This window comes from Beta vulgaris, chromosome 4 (genome assembly GCF_026745355.1).
Source record: "Beta vulgaris subsp. vulgaris cultivar EL10 chromosome 4, EL10.2, whole genome shotgun sequence".
In the NCBI taxonomy this organism is placed as follows: Eukaryota; Viridiplantae; Streptophyta; class Magnoliopsida; order Caryophyllales; family Amaranthaceae; genus Beta; species Beta vulgaris.
This window is the reverse complement of record NC_079205.1, coordinates 12,650,688-12,675,928: the sequence shown is the minus strand read 5'-3', so window position 1 is coordinate 12,675,928 and position 25,241 is coordinate 12,650,688. Positions and strand designations below refer to the sequence as shown.

General features: G+C 37.1%; 2 protein-coding genes and 1 pseudogene across 2 annotated transcripts; all 3 read left to right on the top strand.

Annotated features, from left to right (window-relative positions):
- The first annotated feature begins 3,348 nt into the window (after positions 1-3,348).
- On the top strand, positions 3,349-4,242 carry LOC104891544 (uncharacterized). The gene has a single exon (XM_010677250.2). The coding sequence runs from the start codon at positions 3,349-3,351 to the stop codon at positions 4,240-4,242; it is 894 nt and encodes a 297-aa protein (XP_010675552.2).
- A 2,552-nt stretch (positions 4,243-6,794) lies between these two features.
- LOC125496486 (uncharacterized mitochondrial protein AtMg00810-like) lies at positions 6,795-7,682 on the top strand. Its single transcript, XM_048641957.1, has one exon. The coding sequence runs from the start codon at positions 6,795-6,797 to the stop codon at positions 7,680-7,682; it is 888 nt and encodes a 295-aa protein (XP_048497914.1).
- Positions 7,683-14,405: 6,723 nt separating this feature from the next.
- Positions 14,406-14,523, top strand: LOC125497138 (5S ribosomal RNA; annotated as a pseudogene).
- Positions 14,524-25,241: the final 10,718 nt, after the last annotated feature.

Here is a 25,241-nt window from a genome sequence, read left to right as displayed (position 1 = left end):
ATATCGAAGAAACTCGCGACCTACCGCGATGACCGGCGCCAAGAACACCAGCGAGTGTTGACGAAGAGCCACGAGCCACGAGTGTTGACGAAGAGCCATGAGCCACGAGTGTTGCGAGGACGAACAGGAGATCGACGAAGAACGAACCACGTTTCGACGAAGAACGAACCAGATTTCGACGAAGAACGAACCAGATTCCGATGAACGACCGACTAAAGAACAAATGAAGGATGAACGACCGACGAAAGAACAAACGAACGATGAACGGTCGACGAAAGAACGAACGGAGGGCGTGAGAAAAGAAAACCCTAAATATTTTGGGCAACGTTTTTAAGTTTCAGTGGAACGAAAGAAGGGTCGACGAAGGACGAACTAACAACCGGAAGAGATAGAGAAGGAAGCGCTGGTGTTAGTCGTTGAGAACGACCGAGGAAGGATCGGTGAGATAAGAGGTTGAGAGCAGTGTGAGGTTGAGCGAAGGGTGAGGTTGAGAGGAAGTAAAACCTCGTGTGAGAAGTTGAGAGGATGAAAGAATGAGATTGAAAAAACCCTACCCGATGCACGCATACTGCATAGTTTATACTTTTTAAAAAAAAATATTTTTTAATGATATTGTTGCGGTCCTACGTGAAAACCGCAACAATATTAGCTGTACAGGGCCCCACATGTTTTTAAAATGATAACCGTTAGACAATATTGCTGCGGTTTTGGGCGGGAACCGCAACAATATTGTCAATTTCTATTTTTTTTATTTCTTTTTGCGTGTTATATTGCTGCGTATAGGTAAAACCACAACAATATCACCGTAGAAAATAGCATTTATTCTACTAGTGTCTTCTTCCACACGCATTTACGCCTTTGCTCGGGCTTTGACTTCTTCGAATGTATGGCATGGATACTTCGTCAGGCGATTGTACAGCTTCGATCGGAGAATCAATCCTTTCCTGAAACATTCGATAGCAGTTTAGGTGTCAAAGTCTTTAATACTAATCATTTCTTTATTAAATCGATTATAATAATTGCGGACAGATTCTCTTGGTCCTTGCACGACGCCATATAGATCACTAGTCTGCTTGTCCAAGCTGCGGCTGCCTTCGAACTTATCGTAGAACTTGTTGACCAAGGTGGAGAAGTTGATGATGCTTCCTAGTTTGAGGGATCCGATCCATTTAAGAGCGGGGCCAGTCAGCGTGGCTTCGAAAGATTTGCACATGCAGGCTTCCACGAGATGCCAGGTGATAGACGCTTGCCACATTCGCTGCTTATATTGGGCGACATGCTCGCCGGGATCGGTTGAACCATCATATGTGGCGATGAGAACAGGCAGGTTGAGCTTTTTCAGAAGTGCATCCTTTGAAATCCTTTCCACGAACGGCGACGCTACATAGCCATCAGGATGCTCGACAATACCGGGCGTTGGTTCCCCTGGAAGTTGGGACATAAGCTTCATCAGGCAATGATTTTTCTTTTCAATCAGGATCATTCGATTCGCCATAGGATCTCCGTCTTCTGTTTCATTGACTTTCTCGGGATCGTTCAAGGAGTCATCCTTTGCGAACTCCTCGTCGCCATCAGAATCGACGCTGTCGGAATCAGTGAAGGGTTGCATCATGATAGGGATATCCTCCATACTAGCACGATGCTTAGCTTTGGATGCCTTGGTTGAAGCTAACTCTTCTTATAGCTTCTGAATTTTTTCTTGGGATGAGGAGAAATCAGAGGACAAACATTCATTAGCTTTTTTCATCTATGTCATCTCTGCCTTCATTTGATCGTAGAGCTTTTGCATCTCGTCGAGATTCATTGCTTCAGGCATTTTGGTCGATTTTGAGAGAAAGCAATTGATCTGGCTGTTACCCCACGGTGGGCGCCAAATTGTTTATGCTAAAATTCGCCTTACGGCAGAATTGAAGTTAGGGACACAACAACCAGATGTTTATATGAGCAGAATAAGAAGTTATTGCAAAGGGGAAGTACAAGGGAATGATACAAGGAAATGGTGACGCGGAAAATCCCAATGAAGGTGGCTCAAATCCGCGGGTGGAGATGATTCCACCAGTCCACTATCGATGATCGTCGTCCAAGATGAACAAATGATTGTATTGAAATAAGAATAGACGTTGCCTTTTTCTTATGTATTTTTTCTCTCGTGCATCAAGTGATCTTTTATATGACTTTTTCTTTACTTAAATACTACTGCTTCCTACTAAATCTGCTCCAACGGTTATTTTCCGGAATCTCGGAGATTCTCTGTTCAAGGCTCCTTCAACTGTAACCAACTCCTTATTTTGTGCAACTACTAAGTCCCTTTATTCCGTTGGCAGAACGCGATCTAACTTAGCTCCATCTTTCCCGGAGCAAATAAAGTTTGTTGAGCTTCATTGACTCAGTCTCTATGTCATCTTGATGCAGCTGGTCCTGTGTCACAGCGTCAAAGACTTTGAGTCGTTGCGTTAATATCAACCTGAAAAATCAACCATAACATTACCGTTTCTAGAATTGACTAATTTGTTAATGCTGCTATAGACTACGCACTTGCTGTAAAATCCAGCAGAATTTGATGTTATTAATACCCAGATTTATGGAGCATACCTTGGTTTATTAGTAAAGATTGTGGGGGCTTTGGCACTTCATGTGAGATGGGAGTCACGACTCATAGGTGGTTTTTGCTGGGCTTAGTTTGCTGTTTTTTCAGTTAGTGAGCTTGGTGTTATTTTATTCTTTGATGTGGTAGTTGTGTTTGTTTCTAGTTCGTTTTAGTGGTGATACCGTTGAGGGGGCGTTTGGTTCATATAATGGTATGGGTTTGGAATCAGGAATGAAATTAAAGTGGTATGGGTTTGGAACTTGATACTTAATACCTTGTGTTTGGTTTCATTTAGGAATGAAAAATCTTCTTTTATTTGATACCTAGAGGTAAGGTATGAGCCATACCCACCTCCCCCCATGGGTTTCTAAACTCCATACCGTATGGGTTTGAGGTATGGGTTTAAAATATAGAAATAAATTAAACAAACACTAGGTATGGGTTTTATTCATTCCAAACCCGTACCTCATACCTAAAACTAGTGAACCTGTTAGAATAATAACTATGTAAATTTTATTATTATTTTGTCAATATTCTAGGTTAATTGTAATCCTTGTATTTAGGTAACAATATGTTAGTTTCCTTATGTATAGCCTAGATTGACTCCTAATCTCATGTATATAAACTAATTATGATAATGAGAATAATCAAGGGATTATATTCTTTCATGGTATCAGTTAGCCAATAATAGAAGATTCCTCTCTTCTCTCTTTCCTCTTCACGTCTTCCGCCTAGTTCCAGCCGGCCTCCTCACGTCTGCCATGGCTGGATCCAAATCTTCTTCTCCTTTTCATCCCGCTCTTGCCGTCTCTAATATTAAGAATAATATCCCTATCCCTCTAGAGATGGAAAATGTACAATATGCTACATGGGCGGAGTTGTTTAAGGTCCATGCTAGATCCCACCGGGTTCTGCACCACATACTACCACCTAAGACACCGTCGGAAACCGTCTCCACCGCGGCCGAAACGGAGTTGTGGGCTACTTTGGACGCTACTGTCCTCCAGTGGATTTATTCCACCATTTCTACTGACCTCCTTCACACCATCATTGAACCGGATGCCACCGCCATGGATGCTTGGAACCGCCTCCGAGATATATTCCAAGACAACAAAAACTCCCGTGCAGTGGCCCTAGAACAAGAGTTCTCTCATCTCTCAATGGAAGATTTCTCCACCGTGTCGGCATATTGCCAACGCATCAAAGAGCTCTCGGATCAACTCAAAAACGTGGGCTCCCCTGTGTCTAATGATCGTCTTGTTCTTCAATTAGTCTTCGGTCTCACTCCGGCATACTCTACTGTTGGTACGTTAATTCGTCAAACTTCTCCTCTTCCCTTATTTTATCAAGCACGTTCTATGCTTATTTTAGAGGAGGTCGGACTTGCTCAAACTAATACCACCGGCTCCACCACTGCTATGGTGGCTGCCACTAATGATATGGATGATAATAATAATCATGGTTCCCCTTATAATCATACTGGAAAAAAACCTCAAAATCGTCCTAATAATAATTCAGGAAAAAAATCCGGTGGTCGGACTGGTGGCCGCGGCGGCGGCCAGGGCTCAGGTGGTGGCCACGGTGGTCGGCGTGGCAGTGGGGGTCCACGACAGCAGGTACAGCAGCAGCAGCCATGGGGCCCGTGGCCATGGTAGTGGGGGTGGCAGTTTCCCCCTTGTCCGTATCCTTCTACAGGGCAGTGGGTTAGGCCCACAAATGTTCCCAGGCCACCGGCTATGCATTCAGGCCCATGAGTGTTGGGTTCAAGGCGTCAGGCCTATGTGACAGATTCGGGGCAGCCTATGGCCACTGATATTGAGGCCGCTATGTACACTCTTGGTCTCACACCTCCTGATTCAAATTGGTACATGGACACGGGAGCAACTTCTCACATGACATCGGGACAAGGTAACCTCTCTTCTTATTTTCAATTGTCGTGGCATCCTAGTTGGTAATGGTCAGTCAATTCCGATTCTTGGTTATGGTCATACTACCTTGTCATCCCCTAACCCACCTTTAGCTCTTAAAAATGTTCTTCATGCTCCCAAATTAATTAAAAACTTAGTTTCTGTTCGCAAATTTACCACTGATAACTCTGTTTGTGTTGAATTTGATCCTTTTGGGTTTTCTGTGAAGGATTATCAGACGGGAATGCGTCTAATGAGGTGTGACAGTCAGGGCGATCTTTATCCTCTTACCACCACTATCAATAATGCTTCACCCTCAACTTTTGCGGCCTTAACTCCTTCTTTATGGCATGAGCGTCTTGGTCACTCGGGACCATCTATTTTGTCATGTCTTCAGAAACATAATAATATTTCTTGTACTTCTTCCAGTAGTTCTAATATTTGCCATTCTTGTCCTCTTAGCAAGCACATTAAACTGCCATTTGTTGCCTCAAATTCTTGCACTATGTTCCCATTTGATATTATTCGTAGTGATTTGTGGACTTCTCCTGTTGTTAGTACTATGGGTCATCGTTATTATTTGGTCTTGTTGGATGATTTTACAAATTATTTATGGACCTTTCCCCTGTCTAAGAAATCTGAGGTGTTTTCCACATTTCTTCATTTTCGAGCTTCCATTCATACTCAATTTGAACGGGAAATTAAAAATATTCAATGTGACAATGGTACAAAATTTGATAATGGCCCTTTTCGCAATTTTTGTAACATTAATGGTGTTTCTTTTTGGTTTTCTTGTCCTCATACTTCATCTCAAATTGGCAAACCAGAACGAAAAATTCGTACCATTAATAATATCATTCGAACTCTCATGATCCATGCATCTCTCCCACCATCTTTTTGGCATCATGCTTTGGCCATGGCTACTTATCTTCTTAATATTCTTCCAAGCAAATTATTAGACTACCAATCTCCCCTCAAACTTCTTTACAATCGGGATCCTCTCTACTCTCATCTCCGGGTGTTTGGGTGTTTGTGCTATCCTCTATTTCCATCCACCACAATAAATAAACTTCAACCTTGTTCCACTCCTTGTGTATTCTTGGGATATCCTTCCAATCATCGGGGCTACAAGTGTTATGATATTTCCTCACGAAAAATTATCATAAGTCGCCATGTTATATTTGACGAAACACAATTTCCATTTTCCTCCCTTCACAAACCGTCTGCTTCATCTTATGAATTTTTGGATGGCAATTTAACTCCCTATGTTATTCATCACATGGCCCAACCCACTCTCCATTCCTCACCATCTGGACCCGGCCCAGCTGTGTCCCACGCTGCCAATGGGCCGCGCCCCTCCACTCCTCTTTCTCCAGCAGGCCCGCCTTCTTCTTTATCTCCTGCTGCCCATGGGCAGCGTCTCTCATCTCAGCTCACCACAGGCCCCACCCACTCCCCTCCTTCCTCTTTCCCCGGTTCAGTGGGCCCATCTGCCAAGCCCGATGCCACCTCACCTCCTTTAACCGCCCAGCCCATGGTCACACCTCCCCCATCTCCACACCGAGGCCCAGTCACCCGTAGTCAACGGGGTATCTTTAAGCCCAAACCCCTCTTTTCACTACATACCTCAACCCCTCGGCCCCCTACCCCATAACCCAGTGTTGGCTTTGCGTGACCCCAATTGGAAACTGGCTATGGATGTGGAGTATAATGCTCTTATTGAAAATAAGACTTGGGAGTTAGTGCCCCGTCCCCCTGGTGTTAGTGTGATTCGTTCTATGTGGATTTTTGCTCATAAAGAAAAATCTCACGGTTCTTTTGAGAGGCATAAAGCCCGTCTTGTAGGTGATGGCAAAACTCAGCAGGTGGGTGTGGATTGTGGTGAGACTTTTAGTCCGGTTGTGAAACCGGCTACCGTTCGTACTATTCTTAGCTTAGCTTTATCTAAGCAGTGGTCTATTCATCAGCTGGATGTTAAAAATGCCTTTCTCCATGGTGATCTGAAAGAAACTGTGTATATGTATCAGCCTTTGGGATATAGGGATGCCACTTATCCTGATTATGTATGCTTGTTGAAGGAATCTCTCTATGGCCTCAAGCAGGCCCCCCGTGCTTGGTATCAACGCTTTGCTGATTATTTGGCTACCATTGGATTTTCTCACAGTATGTCTGATCACTCATTGTTCATTCATGGCACCTCTATGGCTTATTTGTTGTTATATGTGGATGATATCATCTTGACTGCCTCGTCTGATGCATTACTTTAGTCTATTATTTCTCAGCTGAGCTCTGAGTTTGCTATGAAAGATTTGGGTGCTTTGCATTATTTTTTGGGCATTGCTGTAACCCGACATGCAGGTGGTCTCTTTCTCTCTCAGCGTAAGTATGCTGCTGAGATCATTGATCGTGCTGGGATGTCCTCTTGCAAGCCCTCCTCCACTCCAGTTGATACCAAACCTAAGCTGAGCTCCACCTCCACGGCTCCTTTTGCCGACCCCTCTCTCTATCGTAGTCTTGCTGGGGCCCTCCAGTATCTTACATTCACCCGTCCTGATATATCTTATGCGGTACAACAGGTTTGCTTATATATGCATGATCCTCGTGAAGCTCATATGCTGGCTCTTAAGCGCATTGTGCGCTACTTGCAGGGTACGTTAGACCATGGTCTCTATTTATATCCCTCCTCTATCTCCAAGCTCATTGCTTACACTGATGCTGATTGGGGTGGCTATCCGGATACCCGTCGTTCTACGTCGGGATATTGTGTTTTCTTGGGTGATAACTTACTCTCTTGGTCTGCTAAACGTCAGCCTACATTGTCTCGCTCCAGTGCAGAGGCTGAGTATCGAGGGGTTGCCAATGTTGTTTCTGAGTCGTGCTGGTTACGGAATCTCCTTCTGGAACTTCATTGTCCTATTCCGACTGCTACCTTGGTGTATTTTGATAATGTCAGTGCGATTTATCTCACTGGAAAGCCCGTTCAACATCAGCGCACGAAGCATATTGAAATGGACATTCATTTTGTTCGCGAAAAGGTAGCACGAGGGCACGTTCGAGTCTTACATGTCCCCTCTCGTCATCAGATTGCCGATATTTTCATTAAAGGTCTTCCTTTGATTTTGTTTGAACATTTTCGAGACAGTCTCAGTGTCCGTCCTCCTCTTGCTTCGACTGAGGGGGTGTGTTAGAATAATAACTATTTAAATATTATTATTATTTTGTCAATATTCTAGGTTAATTGTAAGCCTTGTATTTAGGTAACAATATGTTAGTTTCCTTATGTATAGCCTAGATTGACTCCTAATCTCATGTATATAAACTAATTATGATAATGAGAATAATCAAGGGATTATATTCTTTCAGAACCAAACACCCCCTGAGTGATTCTTGTTGTGTTTTGGAGAGGTTTGGTTTTTGCTTCTTTTGTATTTGTCTTTCTGTTCAAGGTGATGTACACCTTTAACTCTTTCAAGAGTTTTGATAAAATGAACTAAATTATCAAAAAAGAAACATAATAGTATATAAACAAGGTAATAACTTTATATTCTTTCCATGGACTTGGGTATTTCATGAACAAAACCAAACAAAGATATACTCCATGAATATGACTAACTTTGAGACTTTAATTCCAACATTAGGCACATTAATTTTGATTGTCATTATTTTTTTCTATTCAAGTAAGTACAATTTGGATTAAGACTGGTTTATATCATATAAGAACACATTAATTTTGATATATATTGAGGTCTCAACTTCAATTCCTCAACTAGATCATATAAGAAGATTTACCCCAACTCGTTCATGTGCCAAAGCTACAACTGGCATAGGAGAGCCTTGAAATAAGACCATGGGTTAGGTCCTATTTATTACTTCCTTTGTTTTTCTTATCGTTATCACTTATAATCTTGATTTTATTCATAATTAGAGATAACCTTCTCAATTTTTTTTTAATTCATAAGAAAAAAATATTGTCATGTGGGATCTTGTTTGATTCGTCTCAATTAATACATTATTAATATTCAATCATTATAATTTTTACTAATATATAATGAAAGATATTTATGTTCAAATATGTGCATTAGGAAATACGTACAGGAAAGTGAGAAAGATAAAAAACAGAGAGAGTACCTTTACAAAACTTAGCAAAATATTTCATCCATTACTTTTGATGGTCACACTTTGTATTTTGTTGTCAAAGTAAAAAAAAAATTGCCCTCAAGACTTACCTTTATTCTTTAATTGATTTTTTTTATGTATCACAAGTGTTTATTTCATAAGACATACTCTTAGTTCATACATGTGAGATTTGGAACAATTTCATGTCATTTTTAAATATTTTTCATGTCATTGTTGATATGATTTATGTCATTTTCCAGTAAACTTGTACCATTCTCCTCTACTTTATTATCATTTAGTTACTCTTTATTTCATTATATTTTACTTACTTCTATGTTATTTTTCAGCAAAATTGTGTTTTTTTTTTCCTATTTCACTATTATTTATTAACTCTTTATATACCTTATCATTATTACACAAATTAATATCATTTTTCATATAAATGATACCATTATTACTCATTTCTATGTCATTCTTAGGAAAGTTGTATAATTTTTTTCTATTTTCATTATTAGCAAGTTTCATATATTTGGATTGGTATCCGAAATATTTCATATTAGATTTGGATTGAACGTTTTGAATTTCGAATTATTTGATTTGATTTTAAAAAATTCAAATTAAAATATTTGGGTTGTAATTTTACTTTATTTATACGTGAGTTCCTTTGTAGCAAACCATAATAAAAGGTAGGGTTATTTTATGTTATATCCTTGTATTTTTTCAATTTCTACGTTGTACCTCAACCTTTTCAAAATTCCACACGGTACCCGCAAACTTAGCTTATATTAATGCACAATACCCCTACCGCTAATTATATGTCATGAATTTTGTTTACTTTTTACAATCCAATGGAACTAATCTAATTTGTAAAATATTCTCTCCTAAGGTTAAACTATGTATAAGTTAAATTAAGTCAACTAAATCAAAAAAAAAATAAACGATATTAACAGCGTATAAATAGCAATAAGGGTATTGTGCATTCAAAAATTTAAGTTAAAGGGTAATGTATAGAATTCAAAAACAGTTTGGATACAACGTATAAATTGAAAAAAACACTACTTCTCCAAATCCAATATCTTAATTAAGAATCTAAAGTTCGAATATTGTCGCGTGACCAAATACTACTCAATAAAAATATACGTACATGATACATTTTGGCAATTAGAGTTTTGGAGAAAAAAGATAGGTTTAGTCAAAAATTCTAAAAGGGGTGTTTGATAAAAGAGAGTTTTAGAGAGAGTTTTGGAATAAAAACTCTAAAAATGAAAAAGCTCTTATAAGGAGATTTTCTTTAGAGGATTAGGTAGAAATATGTTTAATGACTTTTTTTTGCCTCTAATAATACTACACATATGTATTAAAATATCTATAAATATCATTTTACACAAATAAATGGCAATAAGCTTTTAGTAATCAGTTAATTTTTACCAAACACATTTATAAAAAAAGTTGTCAAATCAATAGTCAAATCTGCTGAACAAAAAGTTAAAACTCTAACAACAAACTCTAAACTCTAATAAATAAACTTTAAACTCTATTTGCCAAACAGAGCCTAAAAGGTATTCCTATTAAAGGAATGTATTGGTTCATTTGAACACCTTAACTTCCATGAGGAGTGACAAAGCGCTCATAATGGGTGGGCAGTTTGTCCACTCATAATAATTTTTTTTTCCGAAAAGTTACCTTTATGTAAAAAAAGAGTTTATGATAAAAAATATAAAAAGGCAAGTTTTTGTCAAAAAGTAAACATTTGATATCTGACAAAAAGTAAAAGTTGAATCGATTTGTGTGTCTCGTTCAGCTTTTCCCAATAAAAAAATATAATTGGTTATTTATAAAAACCTCTATTTGTGTGTTCAAAATACAGATTATTGATAAATAAACCTCTGTATATAGAGGTGGCCACGGGTCGGGCTGGCCCGCGGGCAGCCCGAGCCCGGCCCGCTGTCCATAACATGGGCCGTGGGCCGTGCACGTTTGAGGCATTTGGAATTCAGCCCGGGTCCGGCACGAGCCCGTGAAATTGGCCCGTTCAGACCCGTGGCTGGGCACGTGGGCTGGGACTTAAATTGGCCAAAGTCTATAAGGATTGGGACTTTATTTTGATAAAAGCTGTGATTTTCGGGCCAGGCCCGCGGTGAGCATGAGCCCGGCCCGCCAGGCACGTGGGCCGTGCCGTGCCATGGACAAGCTTCCCATTTTCTCAGCCCGGCACGGAACGACCGAGATTAATGGGCCGAGGGCCTGGCCCGACCCGTAATACACTCAAGCCCGCGGGCCTGGCCCGCGTTCAGGCCCAGCCAGCCCGTGGCCAGCTCTACCTGTATATATGTTTGATACACTTGTTATTGATAAATTAACCCTGTTTGTGTATGTAGATATGTTGAAATGATAATATTGTCCGTGTTAAACATGTGATCTCTGCCAAAAAGTAAAAATTTGAACCAATTTATGTGTCACATTCAGTTGTTGTCCTCAAATAGAATTAATTATTTATAAAAACCATTAATTATGTGTTCAAAATACTGACTTTTGCTTCTATTTTTACGTTTGTATACTTATTATTGTGAGAGCATACCCAGTGGTTGGACTCTTGGGAGTTCATGAGGAGAAAGAGGGAAAAAGTAATAATAAAAAATAGGAGAGAGAGTACAAAGAGGAGAGAGAAGAAGATGAACTGGGCATTGGGATGGACCGTTCATCCCAAAAACTTGTCAGCCAAAGTTATATAAAGGTGGACATGTGGCAAGAGTATACTGGGTTAGTTAATTTGGTTTTACTTTTTTGGGGTATGGTAAATAGTAGGAGAGAGAGAGTTTGATGATCTTTTAAATCAGTCTAACCATTGGGAGTAAAAAAATAAGGATTTTTGGGTAAGTTGGGCGTAAATGAGGTGGAGGAAAGATAAAGTAATAAAATAATTGGTCACCCCTAAAATTGGTCTAACCATTGGTTATGCTATGAGTTGTCGACTGAATATGAGCGTTTTATCATTATCTAACTTCCATAGTGGCGAAGTGGAGATTGCTTACCCAATCTAAGGTACAGACATGAATTATAAAAAAGATTTTAGAATGGACAGATTGGTCTTAGACAAGAATGAGTTGGAGATGGTGTCAGTAGAATATGACATAAAAAAACCTCAGACTTATAACTTCAATGATTAGTGTGAATGTGGCAGCAGTAACATCAAGACTCTAGATTTCACCTTTGTCAAATTTTCGGTGCAAATCACCTCGTGAAATTTGTAGAACTGTCTAATTAGCAAAATAAACGTTGTTGGTTAGTCAATTAGAATTTAGAAACTCCATAACAGGAAAGTATTAGAAATAGTAATATGGTAGACTAATGATATAGCGAGTGAGAGAATGAGGGGAAGTTGCTGCGTGCGGGGACTATGGGCAGGACAATATCCGCAATTCGTGCGGGTACTTCTTTTTCTATTACTAACCATGCACCGACTCCTCTGCCCTCTCACGTGTCACGTGACATCTTTTCCTCTCCTTCCCTTTGTAAGACTTTATATATTCTATTGTTTCATACTTCATTTGTTTTACAATACAAGAAACTACTCGATTTTTAGGTACTTCTTCCGTTTTATTTTAAATGAAATATTTGCTTTTTTATGCAACTTAACACGCTTCTTTAATCATTAATATCTTTAATTATACACAAGTAAATAAATATAAAAATATTATAATTTAATAGTATGCATCAAGACAAATCTAACGAGATCCTACTTGATTATGTTTTTCCTTATATAATGACTATAAATGGGGGTCAAAACTGATCAATAAATAGTGTCATTTCACCCAATATAATGTTTCATTTAAAATAAAACGGGGAAGTATATCAAAATAAAATACAATAAATTCTGATCATTAAAATATCTAAGTATCAGGTAATGAATATAAGAAGTTGATATTTGTTAGATACATATTATGTCTAGTAATCCCAGCAACATTTTAGTTAATATTGCACTATTCATACACCTTATTTTGATTTTTTTTTTCACTGATATATATAAAAACAAAAATGATAATATAAAATGTTGTTGAATTTGTTTGATGAATATTTTCATAGTACCAAATTTTGATAATTTTTACAAATATATAATTAGAGATTCTAATGGTCAAAGTTGACAAGTAATTCAAAGTTTGTCACATATTGAGAAAAGGATGAAGTATATTGTACAAACGTATAGTCAAAATTAATTGATGAATTATGCAAAAGTCAAATGGCTGCAAATATTAAGAAATAAAAAAGCATAAATACATCGATTTTATTCTATTTATGTGTTTAATATAGTTTAATTAGTTCTCAATTTACCATTGTACATCAAACCTATATTGAAAATGATGAAATAAGAATAAAATAACCACATCAATAGTTTGGACCTATACCAATTACTTATAATAAAGAAATACCTGCTACTGTATATCAAATCAACTTTAACGATAAAAATAATATATATCGTATAATGCCATTCTATCAAATGTCGAAAACTTTGTGCACAAGTTAATTTATGGATTGATACACGCAGTAGTATAATTAAACTAATAAGGGATAAACATGTGCATATATTCTAATTCTAGTCAGTATTTGAAATTATCAAGGAAACATTATATTTGGGAAAATGTTCTTTTCTTTTGAGGAAAATTATTGGAAAATATTCTAATTGTATGCCTAATTAATTGCATTGTATAATTTCCTATTAATGTATTTGTTCTAAATTTAAATTTGGGGGATTAGGGGTTTGATACAGAATGAGTTAATCCACTTTGAGTCCATGGAGTATTTTTATAAATAAAAAATCAATCTGGAATTTTAACAAGATCTTTTCTAAAATTGTGATTATTTCTAAATGATCAATGCTTTTTTTGACATTACATAACTTTTATTACATATAAGTATATATTATTATGATTGAATATTAGTAAAAAAAAATATTTATTGAGACGAATCTGATAGAGTATAGATATATTCCTGGAGCCTCAACCGTCAGCTTAAGCTGACGGTTGAGGCCCCAGGAATATATTTATACTCTATCAGAATCAAACAAGACTCACATGATTATATTTTTTTCTTATCTATTAAGAAAAATTAAAAAAAATTCTCTAATTGTAAATAGTGTAAAGATTTTAAATGAACAAACTAAAAAAAACACGGAAAGAGTATTGCTTCATCATGAAGCTTGGGGAGAGCGTCAATATTCCATTACAACATTAAAATCATTCCTATTTATATATTATCAAAAAAAAAACATTAAAACCATTGTCCAAATTTTCAGGTACTTCGAAACTTTTTCCTTGATTTTCTTTTCCCCTGTTAAATTGTTTGTATCGTTGCGTTTATCCATCGAGGCAGAACAGCAATGCCAATATCATACTCAATAAGATCTTATACCAAATCTAACTCACAGAAGTTTTTCACACCTTTGACCAGAAAAAGATTCCATGCCAAACTTTTACGAGGCTATGAGCAGGCAGACGTCACACTATTCCTTGTATTCTTTGATGAAATCTATTGATTAAACTACTAAAAATAATCTTTGAAACTTTAAATAGTTGTAAGTCATCCTTAATTGAAAATATATCTAATTCTGCGTCTGTACAAGATAAAATTGTTTAAATGTCCTTTAAAGTTTAAATTGTCTTTTTTGTTATATTAAAATATTGTTCTTCTTTTAACACAAATTATTAAAATACACCGTCTATTTTTACCATAAAATTAGGTAAATCAAATTTTGTAACAAATTCATTCCATTTTACTTTAACCCAACACTATCATTGCACGGGTGCGATCATACTAACACTAATGCACCGGATCCCATTAGAATTCCGCAGTTAAGTGTGCTTGGGACAGAGTAGTACTAGGATGGGTGACCTCCTGAAAAGTCTCGTGTTGCACCCCTTTTTCTGCAAAAATCATTTTTGGGCCTTACCTGCAAATTCGGGCCGAGTTGACTTGTGTGAGGTTCTGGTCCGATTAGGAGGCATTCTCCTTACCTTAAAAAAAACACTATCCTTATACATCTTGGGTCAACAGTCATCCATTCTCTTCTCCCTCTTTTGTTTCCCTTTAAATCTCGAACTATATCAGACAATTATAAAAATAACCCGCTAGTCTTACTGAATGGATTAACCAAATGGATTAAACTAGTTCTTAAATGGATTAAATTAATTCCAAATGAATTGAAAAATGTGACTACTAAATAGCTTAAATTGGTTTGTGAATAGATTAAACTAGTAGCTATATGCATATTAGGGGTATTCATAAATATCTGACCCAATATCTGACCTGGTCGATCCGATTCGTGATCCGATCGATCTGATCCGATTTTTCGGATATACGATCGGTTTTTCTCGTTTTCGGATTGGATACGGATCGAAAATGTTCATTTTCGGGTGTCGAAAATGTTCGAAACATGGAAAATTTTCTGATATTCGATCAAAAATATCCGTTTTCAAGTCCGTATATACGAAATCTCCGGTGATACGATCCCAAACTTATTTTATGAACTTTTCCTTTGAAAATTCTTTTCTTTTAGTTTTCGGACACTCGATCAATCTGGTCCGAAAATTTCGGATATTCGAACTGTTCCGTTCCGAAATTTTTCGAATTGGATTTAAATCACATTTTTCTTGATATGAAATTTTGGATCGAATATCCCAAATGAACAACCCTAAATTGCCTATATTCGAAAAAGTGGTTCATTCTCTTCTTAATACTGAGTTTAGGATGTTGCCTAATTTTAAATTAAAAGTAGACAGTCTCATACAAGATCAACTGTTCTTTGAAAGTAGTACTCCTACTTATTGCAGTGCTATAAATATTTCAAAATTATTTAAAAGTTAAAAGCCGAGATAAAAAGCATTCTATCGATTATTTTTCCTAATGGTGTTTTCACCAGATATCTCTTAATTTTACGAAAATTCAGAGGGTACCCTCGCCAATTGCCATCCATTATCGAAACCCTTGAAAAACATACCCACAACCACACATCAACCCCCAAAATCTGCCCAGCCCACGTCCCCACCCCACCCCTGAAAATCGCCCAACCAACCCCTCTCCTTTTGCACCCTTGCTCAGCCACCCACTAACCTAACCCCAAAAACTTCATATGCACGTTGTATGGAGTGGAAGTTTAAGGATATTTATGATTGGTCAATACCTAAGCAACTTTTGTTGTCTAACAATGATTTACTTCTTCTTAGTGCCTGTTAGAAACTAATAATTGCAATGGCGAGGAAGAAACTGATTTCAAGGTTGTGCCATGGTAGGAGACCACTAACTTGAAAGCAATTACGCCCGACAATGTTGGTAATCGACACTGGCAATAAAGCTCCCCAAGATTAACACAACAACCGAAACTGTCACCACAAACAGAGTAGCCTATGGATATGAGTACATACCCAGGAAGAAAGTGAAGAGAAGAACAGAAGAGAATGAGTTTTTGTGTGTGTTCAACTGATAAGAACGACATTGATTTTATAGGAAGAAACTAGACCAAAAACGGAAGAGAGAAATCCGGGAGGATATTAAGGGATTGCCATAAATACTGTAAGGTTCAAAACGTTAGTGGAAAAAACTCCACCTGATGCAGTCAAAACTGGCCTTTCAGATGCGGTTTTGGTGCGCATCAGGTGGGGGCGCAACAGGTGACTAATTATTTTTTATGCGGTCCAAAACCACATCAGAAAATGATAACCTGAAGCGGTTTTACCTTAAAACCGCATCCGTAAACCATATTAACTGATGCGGTTTTAAGGTAAAACGACATCAGTAAATAATATACTGATGCGATTTTATGTGAAAACCGCATCAGATAATGTCAAGTAATGTCAAAAAAAAGTGCAGACCTGCAGTTTGCGGGTCTGCGCTACCACGTTTCATTTTTAGCTTTTCACCTCATGCTCACCGCATACTCCAACAACAACCATTTTACAACAACAACAAACAACAACAATTTTACAACAACAATTTTACAACAACAATTTTACAACAACAATAACAGAATAAATTACGAAAATACAAACAAAACGAAAATAAACTACGAATAAAACTAATAACACAATAAAAACAAAAATAATGTACAAATAAAAATTAGTAACAGAATAAAAAAGAAAAAATTACAAATAAAATTAATAACATAATAAAAACGAAAATAAATTACAAAAAAAACTAATAGCAGAATAAAGACAAAATTAAACAAAAATAAATTGAACGAAAATACTAAAAAAACGAGAATATAAATGAAAAAATATGAAACGAAAAAATTAGAGAAATTAAACGAAAAAACTAGAGAAATTAAACAAAAAAAAAATAGAGAAATTAAACGAAAAATCACTATTTTCAGATCTAAATTCGTTTCGTGTTTCCTTCGATCTTCTTTAGTGGCGCTTCGTTCTTCGAGTTTCTTTAATGGCGCTTGTGGATTCGACTATTTAGAGTTCGATTGTTTCGATTATTGAGGGGTTAGAGTGGTGGCGTGGCGTAAGAGTGGTGGCGTGGCGTGAGAGCGGTGGTGTAGTAAAAGTGGAGAGAAAGAAGAGTGGATCTGATGAGAGAGAGAGAGAGGAGAGCGTTTGAAGAGACAGACATAAGTACTGTAACGTTTAAAACCGTTACACACACACTCAGTTGGGGTCCGAAAAGATAGTTAAATTAAGTTTATTCCCCAAGGCCCATGGCCCTGGCCCGGACCAGGCGGGCGACGCCCACGCGCGTATGTGTTAGCAAGCCCAAGTCAAAACATGATAACCAACCAAAAAAGCGTCTCAAGTACCAACTCAATAAAATAAGAAGGGAAAGAATATATAAACAAGGGAGTATTCCCTCTCACAAGCAATGTGGGACTTTCGAGAAAGGAAGCTTTTCAAGCCTTGATTCAAACAGTCCCCCACAATGGCTCTGGAAAGCAAAAAGAAATTCCTGGGTAAGGAAAGGAAAGTACTTAAGCATCAATATCTTTCGATTTGAATTGATACATAGTGAAATGAGGCAACAACTTACTTTCTAGTGAGTGAATTTCTCTATCACCAGAGTTCCATTGAGACCCCCACAACACATACCTACCTTAAGATCGTGCAGTGTCTGCGATACATCACAAGCGCTTTATAGGCATGCAAATTCATTGGGTCTCATAAGTGCTCTAGAAAGACAATCCAGTCTTTTATAGAAGGCGGCTTAACCTCCACACTTACGTAGGTAGTCCATCAAGTGTTTCTCAACAACACCACCCCGAAGGGATATGGAACCATTAAGAGCAAAAATTCAACCCCAATAAATCCACCAAGTGCTTCTCAATAGCACCACCAATAGGCTATGGATTTAAAGGCACTACTACGCGACATAGGGATGAGAAATGTAGTTCAAGTTAAGATTCTATGGCTTCGGTTGACCAAAAACGGGTATCCACCGACCATAAAATTTCAACTAATGGGCTTTATCCCCTCTCCCTCGACAACTCTAGGAAAACTCTCCTAGATAACCCCTTAGTAAAGGGATCAACAAGATTTCTTTTGGACCTCACATAGTCAAAAGAAATCACCCCATTTTTTTAGGAGTTATTTGATGACTCCATGTATAATCCGTATGTGTCTCTTCTTACCATTATAGACATTGTTCTTAGCAACACCAATGGCTGCTTGAGAATCACAATAAAGAGAGACATGTGCACCCTGTCCTCTCCATAATGGAACATCAGACAACAGATTTCTCAACCATTTAGCTTCTTGCTCTGCCAACTCGAGGGTAATGAACTCTGACTCCATGGTGGAACGTGCTATACAAGTCTGCTTTAAATACTTCCACAATGTAACACCACCACTAAGGGTAAACACATAACTATTAGTATAACTAATCTCATCATTACCTGAAACCCAATTCGCATAACAAAATCCTTCAAGTACAGCAGGAAATTTAGGGTAATGCAAACAAAAATCAACAGTTCCTTTTAGGTACCTGAGAAGACGATAATTAAGAGCATTCTAATGCTCATTACTAGGATTATGAGTATATCGACTCAGTCTACTCATTGCATAAGCTATGTCAGGTCGAGTTCAATTCATGAGGTACATCAAACTACCTATGACTTTCGCTTATTCACTTTGAGATACACTTTCACCTAAGTCCTTGGTCAAATGAATACTAGGGTCATATGGCGTGCTTACTGGAGCAACATCAAAGGAGTTGAACTTTTTAAGCACCTTTTCCACATAATGAGGCTGACTAAGGGAAATATAATGGAGATTTTCTTGAGTTTTACTCCCAAAATCACATTAGCTTCTCCCAAATCCTTCATCTCAAATTTTGATGACAAGATAAGTTTAGTATCATTAAGAACCTTTAAATCGCTGACAAAAATCAACATGTCATCCACATAAAGACATTTAATAACACAAACTGATCCTATCAATTTGGAATAAACACAAGAGTCAGAGTTGTTAACAATGAAGCCATTTGACACAACAATGCTTTCAAACTTTTCATACCATTTTTCGCTGCTTGTTTGAGGCCATATAAGGACTTTCTCAACTTACACGCTTTATCTTCTTGACCTTGTACCACAAAAACCTTAAGTTAAGACATGTAAATCTCCTCCTTTAAGTCACCATTCAAGAAAGTAGTCTTAACATCCATCTGATGTATAATTAAGTCATGAATAGCAGTAAGAGCTAGCAGGGTCCTAATGGTGGCTATCTTATTCACAAGAGAATAAGTGTCAAAGTAATATATTCTTTTCCTCTAAGTAAAGCCCCTAATGATAAGTCTAGCTTCAAACCTCTCAATAATCCCATCAGGTCTCAATTTCTTTTTAATGATCCATTTACTATCTATGGTCTTTGATCCCTTAGGTAAGTTAGTTAAATCCCAAGTAGAGCTAGACACTATGGAATCTAACTCACTCTTAATGGACTCTTTCCAAAAACTAGCATCCACATATCTCATTGCCTCTTCAAAGATCTTTGAATCATCTTCTATCATGAAAGCATAGACTAGTTCATTACTCAATAAGTCAACACAAGAACTCTCAAAGAGAAAAGCAATGATAAAATCAGAACCAAATTCTTTCGCTACTCTAGGTCTTTTACTTTTCTTAGGCCCATCTACATCAGAAGAACTACTAGCATGCATATCAACTGAAGTACTACTTAAAGTCAAATCAACAGGATTATCACTAGTAGGTAAAACAACATCATGCATAGAACAGCAGGAGACGAACAAGAAGGCATAGATGCAATATCAACCTTTTTTAAAGGGAAAGCATGTTAAAAAAAACTCATCATATCTATATTCACAAATAGACCTATCGCTCAAGTCATGAATCTATAAGTAGCATGAGCATAACTAATAAACATAACATCAAAAGTCTTAGGTCGAATGTTTGACTTCTTATAATCAGGCAACCCAACTTTAGCTAGACACCCCCACACTCTAAGGAAACTCAAGTTTGGAGGATACCCCCTCCAAAGTTCATAAGGAGTCTTATATAACTTTTTGTGAGGTAATCAATTAAGAACATGGCAGGCTGAAAGGGTTGCTTCTCCCCACATATCATCAAGCGACCCATAACTTACAAGCATAACATTCATCGTATTCTTCAAATACATGTTTTTTCGTTCAACTATACCATTTTGTTGAGGTACATAGGGGGCACTAAGTTCATGAAGATGCCTAAGTTCTCACAATGGTCATTCAAAGAGTTGTTCTCATACTCTCTACCCCTATCAGACCTAACCCTCTTGATTTTCCTATCAACTTGGTTTTATACTTCAGCCTTATACTTCATAAAAGCTTCCCCTGCCTCACTTTTGGCTTTAAGAAGGTATAACTTAGTGTACCTCGAGTAATCGTCAACAAAGAAATTGTACCAAAAATTTTCACCTTTACTTTTATTGTTCTCGAAGTCAGCTAAATCTGCATGAACAAATTCTAGAAGTTGTGAGTTCCTTTGAGTCACGATTTTGCAAGCTTTCCCTGCCTCACTTTTGGCTTTAAGAAGGTATAACTTAGTGTACCTCGAGTAATCGTCAACAAAGAAAATGTACCAAAAATTTCCACCTTTACTTTTATTGTTCTCGAAGTCAGCTAAGTCTGCATGAACAAATTCTAGAAGTTGTGTGGTCCTTTGAGCCACGATTTTGCAAGGTTTCTTAGTAAATTTTGCTTCAACACAAACTGGACACTTAGAAAACTATGTTGTGGACATATTAGGAATAAACCTAAGGTCCTTAGTCTCTTAATGGAAGCAACATTCACATGCCCTAAGCTACCATGCCACAAATTTAAAGACTCGACAATATAAGCAGAACCAGAAATAGTTTTATTAATAGCAGGAGAAACAGAAAAAGCAACATTCATAATAAATAAACCCCCACTTGAATATCCATTCCCCACAAACTCCCACCACGAGTCATTACAACCTTGTCAGCCTCAAAAATAATTTTCAAAGCATCTTTGTTCAACAAGGCACCAAACACTAGGTTGTGATGCATAGTAGGAACATACAATACATTTAAAAGGGAGAGGGTTTTTCCAGAGGTAAGTTTTAGAGTGACCTTTCCTTGTCCAAGCACTCCAGCAGTTGAAGAGGTTCCCACGTAGACACACTCACCTCAGTAGCATCCTTGAATTCAGGGAGAAGCTCCTTGCTTGCACAAAAATGCCTCGAAGCCTCAGTGTCCAAAATCCAATCAGAATTATTATCGACCAGATTCGCTTCAACAACCACATCAGGGACAATGTCATCAGATTCAGTAAGGTTAGCCTAAGTTGCCCGTTTTTGAATAGAGCTTTGGCGTTGAGGACATTGGTAAGCCTTATGATCAGGCTTGCCACATACATAGCAAAGAACAAACCACTTCTGAATCTTACCACCAAGTTTGTTAAATTTTCCTTACTTCTTACCTTTGTTGTTGACCTTCTTACCTTTAACCTTAAACTTATCAGATCCTGATGAAGCAGCAGTAGTTTCCACCAAGTTAGCTTTGGTAACATTAACAACAATAGAGTCCTGATTGTCCTTGATGTGGTTTGCCTCTTCAATCCTCAAGTGACTAATGAGTTCCTGAAGAGACATAAAATCTTTCTTGTGCTTCAGAATATTACGGAACTCTCTCCAAGAAGGGGGAAGTTTTTCGAGCAAAACATTAGCTTGAAAAACTTCGCAAATTTTCATGTCTTCATTCAAAACATTAGCACATAGATTTTCGTAGACATAAACTTGGTCCATGACAGGTTTGTCATTAACCATATATATGGAAAGCCAACCACTTTTCGACTACATACTTTTGTTTCCCAGCATCATCAGCCCCATATTTTTTCTCAAGGGCCTCCCATATCAGTTTAGACGATTTATGCACCATAAATAAACTGTATAGATTGTTTGTCATCAGATTAAGGATGTGAAAACAAACAGTTTTATTATCCTTTTCATATTTATGAATTTCGTCCGCATTCTTCTTAATAATAGAAGTAGTAGAAGAAGAAGAGGAATCACCTATAGTAGTAATAGCAACACGACGATCCTTGAAAAGGACATAATCGATGTCCATTTGCTCAAAAAACATCAAATCTTCTAAGCCCAACGTTTGTAGTTTTTTTTGTTAAGAGACTCAAACTTAGGAAGCTGAGCCATGGATTTGTTTCGAACGTCAGCCATTGCAAATAAAATAATTAATTTCAAATTGTAGGAAACTAGCAATTGCGATGGCGAGGAAGAAACTGCTTTCAAGGTTGTGCCATTGTAGGAGACTACTAACTTGAAAGCAATTACGACTCAACAACGGCGGTAAACGACACTAGTCGAAAGCTCCCAAGGTTAACACAACAACCTAAATTGTCACCATTAACAGATTTGGCTATGGAGATTAGCACGTACCCAGTAAGAAAGGGAAGAGAAGAAGAGAAGAGAATGAGTTTTTGTGTGTGTTCAACTAATAAGAGAGGCACTGATTTTATAGGAAGAAATATATCAGACAAAAAGCGGAAGAGAGAAATCCGGGGAGGATATCAAGGGATTGCCATAAATACTGTCACGTTCAAAATTGTTACATAAATACTATAACGTTTAAAACTGTTACACACACACTCAGCCTGGGTCCAAAAAGATAGTTAAGTTTTTATTCCCCAAGGCACAAGGCTCAGATTGGGCTGGTGGTGCACTTGTGTGTGTTATCAAGCCCAAGTCCAAACATGATGACCAACCATAAAATCATCTCAAGTACCAACTCAATAAGAATAAGAAGGGAGGGAATATATAACAAGGGAGTAAGCAATGTGAGACTTTCAAGAAAGGAGACTTTTCAAGCCTTGATTCCAACAGTGTTGAGCAATTGTGACATGATTCAGGAATTTGTCACAAAGTGATTTGAATTTATACTCAACATAGAAGTTTTGATGAAAGATTTAGACAGCCAAAACCTAGTATTTTCATTCTTTTTCTATCGATCACTCTTTATCAAGGAGGACTTGAGCTTAATTATTTAGCATTTAGTTTTTTTCTAGTATGATTCTCACTTATATATTGTCCACTACATGCGGTATATGAATTTCAGGGGTCTGAAAGGGTTCTTCTGCCTTGGCATCTCTTAACAAGTTTACTATGGTGTCTGGTCTCCAAAAGAGTCTATAAGGCGCTCAAAGATTGTGCGAGAAACCTGGTTCACTATAAACTCTTAATTGAGAGCCTTGAAGATTAGATTTTGGAGAATTCTTTTACATATTCTAAGCACTAGACCTTGGCATGGGTCGAGCTGGGCCTGTTCATGGGCTCGGGGAAATGATGGGCGAGCCCGAGGCCATAAGTGGCAGGCTGTGCCGTCTCAGTCCTGAAATTTTCAGATGTTGTCCACGGCCCGACCCAGGCCAACGGGCCAGGCTAGTGCCTCCTGCGGGCCTAACCCGTGTTTTATGTTGTTTTTTTTTTTGGATTTTTGACAGTTTTAGGCTAAAAAAAAGAAAGGAAAGGAGCGGTCGCCCTATGGGCCATCTAGGCGAGCTCGTGCCGGTGCAGGCCTGAAATAAAATATCTTCACTGTGACAGGCCTACGTGTTAACATGTTTATATACTCATTTTTATGTGATATATTTGTGTGTTTCCATCATATTTTCCCCATATATTTAATCTTTTAGAACTTTTACTCTTTATTTTTCGCTATTGCTCTTCTCGGGTGTATTTGTTTTGTTTTTTAGGATTATGGCGTTTATTGCTAGGATTATTCGAGTTGATTGGAATTTGCACGAAAACTTGGATGATTGCAGAGCATTCAGATTTATTGATAGCCTTATTCTACGATGCTTTTGAAGACCTATTGCGATATGGCGTTGGTAATTCATTAATTACCATGCCTAAGCTAAGAAGCAACAAATTAGACTTTTGATAGCAAGAAAGTACAAAAAATAGCATAAATCGACACCCTTTGGCGGTCCTTTCAAGCTTACTGCAAGGCGATGATGATGTCCAATTTCAATATTACGTAATCCTAGTTTTGGAGTATTTTAGGAATCCAAATCGTAGTCGAACTCCTTAGATTTTGATAGCATATAAATAGGTTTCAGATAGAAATTTAAGGGGGGTTTTAGAAAACATATCACATAATATTATAGGGATAGAGAGTTGGTTGGTTTCTTCGGTTCTTCGATGCTCATCAACGCTTTTCCTCATTTTTCCTCAAGCCTTTGTTTTTCAACATTGAAGTTTGCAATTTCATCAACTAATTCAAGTACTATTTTCTCTTCTCTATTATTATTATTATTATTATTATTATTATTATTATTATTATTATTATTATTATTATTATTATTATTATTATTATTATTATTATTATATTAATTTATTATTATTATTATTATTATTATTATTATTATTATTATTATTGTTATTATTATTGTTATTGTTATTATTATTAATAATAATAATAATAATGATAATATTAATAATCATGCTTTCTTTTATTCTTTATTTTGTTTATTCAATCATCATGTATGAGTAGTTTCCTATTCTATGGTTAAGTTGAACCCTAACATGAATTGATACATGTTTAATTCCCAATTCCCAAACCTTGATTAATTTATGATTCATTTATTTTAGGCTTGATTTTAATTATCAATATATGACTAGAAATAGTATATATTGAATGTGATTAATTTTGCAACGAAATTTGACTCTTAGTCGAATCTAGAACCCTAATGTAAGATAAAGAAAATCATCACAAAAGTAGTTGATGGAATTTATTAGGATGTTAGGATGCTATGTTTAAAGTCCTTAATTTCCATGGCTCCATGAAAATAGGCATGATTGCATTGTTAAGGAAGTTATTAATTGATCGAAAGAATTCCTTAGTATCGTTAGGGCGTGTCCATCCTATGAGTTATCTATTAATTAATTATAGGAAAATGGATTGTTTGTGGCATTAATTCGTGTTAGTGGGGATACTTAAACCTAGATATCAGTAGTTCGTGATTCACTTTCAATAATTTCATTTGCTTTAGTTAATTAGATTAGTTCATCATCATTTATTTTGATTACTTGCTTAGTATTAATTAGAGTCAATTTAACTACTTTGAATCAATTAGTCTCTTGAGATTCGACCCTTACTTGCCCGACTACATTAGTTAGGAGGAAT